General features: G+C 33.8%; 1 protein-coding gene across 1 annotated transcript; it reads left to right on the top strand.

Moving 5' to 3' along the window:
• The first annotated feature begins 226 nt into the window (after positions 1-226).
• LCAT3 (lecithin:cholesterol acyltransferase 3) lies at positions 227-7846 on the top strand. The gene is made up of 11 exons (XM_085730343.1): positions 227-637; positions 728-819; positions 1604-1731; positions 2043-2178; positions 2289-2340; positions 3089-3189; positions 3546-3725; positions 5071-5228; positions 5659-5713; positions 6924-6977; positions 7264-7846. Exons 1-11 carry the CDS (start codon positions 430-432, stop codon positions 7441-7443), a joined length of 1344 nt encoding a protein of 447 aa, XP_085586469.1. The 5' UTR covers positions 227-429; the 3' UTR covers positions 7444-7846.
• Positions 7847-8406: the final 560 nt, after the last annotated feature.

Here is an 8406-nt window from a genome sequence, read left to right on the forward strand (position 1 = left end):
TTAGCTAGTACTACATTCTAAGCACGTGGCTGCATTAAATATTATTTATGTTTTTTCTCTACGTATTTATGTAAAGGTGAATTAATAATAAATTTAAACTTAAATCAATTAAATGAATTATTTATAATAAATAAATACTTCTCCTTTAAATCATGGAAAGAAATGTAACAAAAAAAAAAAAAATCATGGAAAGAAGTAAAATGAGTTCCAATTGGGAAAGAAAGTGTACGTAAGCATCTAGAATTCATAGAACAGAACAAAGTGACTTGTTCCGTTTTGGACAAGTAAAATCCATAATCAACAACATCAGGAAGATCAACTTCACCAACCAACTTATAATAATAAATTGATATCATTATTAATTTTTCCATTAAATGATAAATACGTGTTAGTAGTAGCAACTTCACTCAACTCACCGCACTGCAGCAGATGGGTTTTTGTCCGTGTTTTGGAGATGAAAATTCCGAAAAACCACTAGCGGATCGTGACCCGGTTCTACTTGTTTCGGGTATGGGTGGCTCCATCCTCCATTCAAAGCCCAAGAAATTCGGGTTCACCACTCGTGTTTGGGTCAGAATCTCCCTCGCTGACTTGGAGTTTCGTAAGAAGATTTGGTCACTCTACAATCCTGAAACAGGTACTTACTTACTTACTTCTGCTACTTTCTATAAACTGGTCTGGAGTTTCCATTTATATGCATTCATTTCTCACATTAATCAATTTTCAGGTTACACTGAATCCTTAGACAAGAAATCTGATATTGTTGTTCCTGATGATGATCATGGTCTCTATGCAATTGATATTTTAGATCCATCTTGGGTGGGTAATCAAATTATATATCTATATCTTTTAACACCTATGTTATTTTGACTCAAATTGAGACAACAATCTAGATGACTAATTCACTTCATTCAAATACATGGTTAATTATGTTCTGTGTATAATTTATTTTATTTTATTTTCTTAAACTCGGTATTCAAACTATTGACCAATCTGAGAGGTTCAATTCCACTCCCCATTTGAAGCCAGAGGAAAGAGGAAAGCACTGTATGGACTAACCCACTGAAATTGGCACCGACGGAATTGAATCTTGAGACCTTGAAAGAACAACACTCCAAGGTCTCAAGCCAACACCACTAAGCCGACCCAAGTGGGTTTGTTCTGTGCATTATTAATGAATATAACAAGTTGTTACAACTTATTGACCATGATTGTGAACATCATTAACCACAATTTTTATATATGAATACAAATTGTGTTTAATCAATATCGTGTATATTTGTACATAACTTTGATGGTTATGCGTGTAATAGTGTTTGATACACATCGTGTCCGACGCCGACACGTATGATTACATTGAATCATGTCATTTTTTGAAATTATTATCAACGTCGACAAGTCTGTGTCCAGTCCATGTCTGAGTCTGTGCTTCATAGTTTGATGACTGATTAATGAGTTGCAACACATTGTGATATTCATTGTGATATTATTATTAGCAATTATGGTGTCAAAATTGGTTTGTGAAAATATCATTTCTGATATTTTGATTGGTTTTTTCTTATGCTTAAATTTAATGTTTCTTTTGTGTTATGTGTTGCTGCAGTTTGTAAAATGTATACATTTGACAGAGGTGTATCATTTTCATGACATGATTGACATGCTTGTTGGATGTGGATACGTCAAAGGAACCACTTTGTTTGGATACGGATATGATTTCAGACAAAGCAATAGGTAGTGTTCTTGTAAACTTCATTCAGTGAGTGGATTTAAACATTGTCTCAGTAAGTAAGGATTGCTTTCTAGCTTATGAAAGTATTAGCGCTTACAACTTTATATATGCTGTAGTCTATAGATAAGTTAAACGAGAGAGTTTTTGGAAAAGTTGAGAAACTGAAAGCTTGAAACCCATTTCAACTTATAGAAGAGGCTATAGTTTGGGTGATCTGTGTTCATTGCAACATCATTTCAAACTTTTTATTCTTACACGTGCTTATTTGAAAATTTGTTCTAAAGCGTGTATTTTGTTGCTTTGTATTTGATAGGATGGACAAGTTAATGGATGGCCTCAAACTCAAGTTGGAAACTGCTTGCAAAGCCTCTGGTGGAAGAAAAGTCAATATTATTTCACACTCCATGGGAGGGGTTTTGATCTTGTGCTTCATGTCACTCTACAGAGATGTGAGCATAGTCTTTCTCCATCTCTACTTATGAAAGTCGTGCTATTTCTACAATGTATAAGGATGAAAATCAAAGTGGAATCGGTGGTTATTTATGTTGTTGCTTGGCAGGTGTTTTCAAAATATGTGAATAAGTGGATTGCCTTGGCTTGCCCTTTTCAAGGTAATTCCTTTTCCTCTGTTTTTACGTGCTTCCTTTTCTTTGTTGTAATTTGTTTAGTACATAGTCAATTTTATTGGTCAATGACTCGAAGTTTAAAAACATTTGGATATGAACATACCCTTCTTGATAGCCATATGATTATTAAATTAAATGTGAATTTCATGAGATGAATTGAGAAATATTATTAATGGTACTTAATTATTGATAAGTATGCCATTCTATGACTAGTTATCTTTATCCTCCATTCTTATTTGATTGCATGTTTTTGGTTCGTTTATTTTGATTAGCAAGGCCTCTTACTACTTATTAGGGGTTTGATTTGTTTCTTACATTTGTCCATGGACTAGATTGAAATAAATACCAAGCCATTCCAAAATTTGGTTACCAAGAGCAATAACTAATAAGTCTACTATAAAGTATAAATAAATATTTTGATTTGATGAAAGTGACAGAAAAATGCGTAACGATCCCTTGAAAAAATCCCACTGCAATGAATGAAATATGTCTATGAGCCAAATCATTAAAAGAGATTTAGAGGTAAATGATTTATTTTTGAAGCTAATACAATAAGGTTTGTGGAATTGATCGATCTATAGTGTCAATCATACCTAGTGGAAAGACGTTTAATTTTGTTGTTTGAATCACAAATGTAAAGGGGCATTAACATTCATCTCCTTTACACTCTCCCTTTTCCAATTTTATAGATGTCTTAACTATCTATGTTTGAATACAAATTCCACCTGAACAGGAGCCCCAGGGTGCATCAACGATGCTCTATTAACTGGATTAGAATTTGTTGAGGGCTTTGAAAGCTTTTTCTTTGTATCAAGGTGGACTTTTCATCAATTGGTACATTCTTCTTCTTGGTTAACTTATCCTGTCATCATCTAAATTGAATGTGGGGATAAATGATATTTCTACCAAGAAAAATCTTCAATTACCCTTTCAATTTTTTTACCAGGCATCATTGCCTAGGAAGTGGCCAATCGAGTTCAATTGAACTGTCTCTTCAAAGGAATGAGTTTGATGTGGACCAGGCTTGAATCCTTTTTTTTCTACACTGATGAACCTCTCTGGTGCCTGTAACAGTAATCCACTATTGTCTGCATTCAACTCATTCCTTTGAGAATGGTCGTAATTTTTATGTTGTGTGTGTAACTCATTTTAAAACCACCAAGTTTTTTGAGATAATTTTATCACATTAGCTAGTTGAGTGTCCATCAATCTATGAGATGTTGGCAAATCCGGATTATAAATGGAAAAAGAAGCCAGAAATTCAAGTTTGGCGAAAGCATAAAAAGGATGGGAATGATAATGTCAATTTGGAATCTTATGGACCAACCCAGAGTATCTCTGTATTTGAAGAAGCACTGAGGCACAATGAGGTACTGTATTTGAACTTTTCTTTAGGTTGATGAATGTAATACGTGTGGTCATATATGCTATGAAATATTCTACCAATTCATATTCATATATGGAATGAAATATTGAAGTAATTCATGTTGCGAACCTTTAATTTTGTTGCATGATTACAATTTTATGAAGTATTTTGTTGACATATGCAAGATCAAGCTTGATGTTTAATATATATATCAATCAATGATTCAAATATAATACTATAAAAGTAGATGAGTAAATTATAGGATCATATATTACTAATATTATAGAAATTCTGCCAAACGTTCGAAGACACGTCAGTTTTGTGAATTTTAATATACTAAAAAAATCAATATACATTTTTATAGAAATTTTGTTATTATTATTATTGTTAAGTTTCAGAAAATAAACTTTGTTATCATTTTTAGTTGTTAGAACTTTGTTATCATTTTTAGTTGTTAGAATTTGAAAATCTATTTCCAACGACTGAATAAAATAACATATCACTTCATTTTTGTCACCATTTATAAGAACGCCTCTTTTCCCTTTCATTTTTTTTTTGGGGGTAAGATTGTTTTATCTTTCTTTTATGGTCCACGTGTTGTTAAAGACTAATTGCCTTCTTCAGTTTTTCTGTCATCTTCTTTCATGTATCCTTTGACTGTGGTTTGGAGGATAAAACTTGTTCTCCCATAAATTTGATTTCTCCTTTCTCGATAACAAAAAAAAAAAATTCTTTAATTATTCGCATTTAAAAGTTTAACATCTATGACTACAGATTTGTCTTTAAGAGAAGGGAAGTAAGAAGGTTAGCTATTACTATAATGGATTAATATGTATTCCTATACAATGGTTAAGTCGTAAGGGATTTTGGCCAACTGGCCAATTCATTGGCCTCGCATGCCAGATGTCTGTTCAACTCCTAGCCTTATGAGATGCCGCCGCGTGACTGATTTGTTAATTAACCGACTCACTTAGGCACTGTTGTTGGTCTTACTGGTTCTCTAAAAACTAGCTGGCTTGCATGGCCTTTGGCCAGTCGCGAGCCTTATGAGCAATTATGGGTTGCTCTTGTATCAGCACTTTGTTCAATCTGCCAAACTGGCTGCTTTGGGTTTGGTCTTGTCCTGTTTTCAGGTCAGTGGTTGTAGCTTAAGTGACCGACTGCTTGGTTCAAAGGAAAGCTGTTGCATACTTACATGTCATTATTAAGTTTAAGCTAGTTTGGGTCTTTCTTTAATTAATGCCAATCAGAGTATTTGTGTTCATTATAAAAACTTTAAAACAAAGAAAATACATAATTTCACGTGTAATTTTACCAAGGACTTATGATTTTCTTTTTTCCTTTTGCAGCTAAAGTATAACGGGAAATTAATGCCAGTGCCCTTTAATTTAGCTATCCTTAAATGGGCTACTGGAACTCGTCAAGTTATAAGTAATGCTAAACTACCGGACGGGGTCTCCTTCTATAACATTTATGGAACATCATTTGACACACCTTTCGATGTTTGGTATGTCAGCAAATTGCTATTGGAAAACACATGTATGTCTTTGAATTAATTTAGTTTGAGATAGGTTGGTTTTATAGAAACTGAATCGCCTCACAAAACTGATATTGGGATGTTTATCCACCTTACAGCGTTGATCTAAGTTTTTTTATGCCTGTAACCAATAATAAATTCTTTACATAGTGAACTTTCTCAATTAGCTGGACTTATCTTGTTTCTTTATTACATTTCAAAAAGCCTTTTTCTTTCTTTCATAATTTTGATCGAAGGAGGAAGGGTAATCTTATCCTCGGTAAATAAATCTTATCGCTGGCATTTAGGTTTGTTCATTGGGTCCATCATCACAAAAATTTAGATGAAATATTCTTTGCTCGATATTATTTGCGAGTTTCTACAATATTTTTCTGATATGTCTTACCCACGCCTAATGCAGCTATGGTTCGGAAAAATCTCCAATAGAGGACTTATCTGAAATATGCCAGACACTGGTGAGCCACTTTTTTATCTTATATTTCAATGACAAAGACCACCGATAAGATTCTTGTATCTTTATTTTATAAAAATTGATAGCTTATTGATATGTCTTGCATAATTTTCTATCTTTACTGAAAAGCTAGTGTTTGTTATAACCGCAAAAGGAAATCCTTTATTAGATTTGGATTTCAAATAATTCTTGGACTTGGGAGGTAGGACTCGTCTACAGACACTGTAAACATAGAAGTACAAAAAAGAATATCGCCAATTTTTCTTAGAATTTAGGTTGGGTCTAAGTCAACCTTACAAAACCGGCTTTGTAACCCTTAAAAAAAAACCGGATTTGTAAGGTGAGGGCTGCCCAAGCTTTATAAACACTAAGGCCATATCTCTAGGCAATTTGAGATTAAATCCACCCCTTCACGCCCAACACAATGAAGGTGTTGGAGGCTGCAATGAAGGCAACCCAAATGCTGCAAGTAGGCAGCTAGAGGTGGACCACAATGAAGGCGAGATTTCCAACAATTTTGAAAAAAATATATGCTCAAATTTACATCTTAACGAGGGAGATATATATTTTCTTTTGAAAATAAATAATTCATGATATAGGGTGTCAAAAGTGGGACTACATTAGGAATGGAAGGTAGGAAAGAGATAAAAAGGCTGGGATATTCTGTTAGGCTGAGATAAGAGGATGGGGGAAGTGAAAGGTGGGCTAGATTCAAAAGTACGATTGGATGGGAGATACAAGTCCCTAGAAATATTCTATGTTACTGTTTCTCCTTCTTTAGTGATGTTTGATAAAATCAGATCTTTCAGTATCAGTCTCCTATCTGTAGCTTTCACAATCAAACGATGATGCCACGTAGTATAAGCTCACTCTAATTAATTAATAATCTGAGCAACAATCAAATTTTAATTGTTTTTGACATCTGGCTTGTGATACCTGATTTCTGAAATATCTTTCTTTAATCTTCTTACAAAAATGCTCTACATAAATTTGTCCAAGTCCTTAATATTCATGTAATTAGTGCTCTGCTGCAAGGGAGTATCCATTAGTAATAGGAAAGCAGATCAAATAAAATTGCTGCTTTTTAGTTATTTTGGCTATGTTTTTGCTTTTGGTTTTTGTCCTTGGGATGACATAATTATGTCATTTCTTTCTAATTTCAGTGCATATTCATGTTTATGTGTATTGAAGAAAATAATTCTCTTTCATTTCAGCCACAATATTCTTATGTTGATGGAGATGGATCTGTTCCTGTTGAATCAGCCAAGGTGCTCCCTCCGATCTTTCTGTATTTTTGTACTTAAATGTAGTCATGTTGATATTATCATATTTACTTAGGATTTGGCTATAATGTCAAGTTATAATGTTAAAATTAATTAATCACGGCATTCTAAGAGTTAAGCTTTTCAAGGAAATTATTTGTTGACTTTTGAAGATTGATGCATTCGGCAACCATATGGATATAGGCCAGATAGATTAGGATAACTATCGGATGTTTCTTAATAGAATAGTTCCAAATTTAGCTTTGAGGAGTTTTGCTGTCTCATGTCACAGGCCGATGGACTTGAAGCCATTGAAAGGGTAGGAGTTGCTGCTGAGCACCGTGGATTATTACATGATAAAACTGTATTTCAACTTATTCAAAAATGGTTGGGTGTTGAGCCAATGGTTAGCAAGCAATCTAAGACATCAAAAGTGGCAGATACATATGCAATAAACCCTATGGTTCTCTAAATTAGTTTGTTTCCGAAAACGGGTCATATCCATAACCCATTTGCTTGTGTTCCACGTTGGCTGCTATCCTTTTTTAGAAAACATGCAAGAAACCTGTAAACACCTAAGCTGCCATTATTTATGCAGCAAATGGTTTGGTGCTAGCGAGTGTGGTATAATTTCATTATGCATTGTGTATAGTAGAATTCATTATTGGGTGGTGTACTATATTTGGTGATCGTCGAGCAAGATGTATCTTTTCCCACATCTTGAAGACTCTTGGCTGCTAGATGACTTAGTCCTCAACATGTACTATTATTATTTGAGCATTCTTATCAATCTGCTTTGATTCAACATGTTCAAATGTAAACTCTACTTTCACTGTAAGGAAGACAATAACTCAAATGAGCACTAAATTATGGTAGATTTTTTCTTATTTTCATTTTATCTTACGACTTGTTCGAAGTTCCAACTCAACAAGTCATTGAAAAGCTTTTCTCTCTAGAGAGCCCTAAAAAGGTAATTCTCTCAAAAAATTCAAAGGATTTTCTTTAGAGTGATTGAGGGGGAATAGGCGGGTAAGTTGGGTGTGAGAGACTTAGATTTGTTTAACATAGCTCTTTTGGGAAAATAGAAATGGAAAATACTAGTTGAGAGAGAAGCTTTAATACAAAATGGTCATTGACTATGCGTCTTCTGCAAATTGTGAATTGGAAACAACTAAATTATCTATTCTTTACTTGTCCTATAACGGATTGGATTTGGAAGCGTTGTTTAACATTCTAGGAAATTTGAACTCAGTTCTGCTTTGTTATGGGAAAACACATCACTGTTTTTTTTAATGGTTTGACAACAGTCAAGAAGGACAATGACATTTGGCAACTTATTTATTGGCGTTGATACATAGGAACCATATTTGTTTTAAGACCTCAAATCTGAATACTGAGGTGTTGGAAATGATTAAGCTTAAAGATTGGTCATGGA

This window comes from Medicago sativa, chromosome 7 (assembly GCF_051527215.1).
Source record: "Medicago sativa cultivar Bolivia chromosome 7, Bolivia_mono, whole genome shotgun sequence".
In the NCBI taxonomy this organism is placed as follows: domain Eukaryota; kingdom Viridiplantae; phylum Streptophyta; class Magnoliopsida; order Fabales; family Fabaceae; genus Medicago; species Medicago sativa.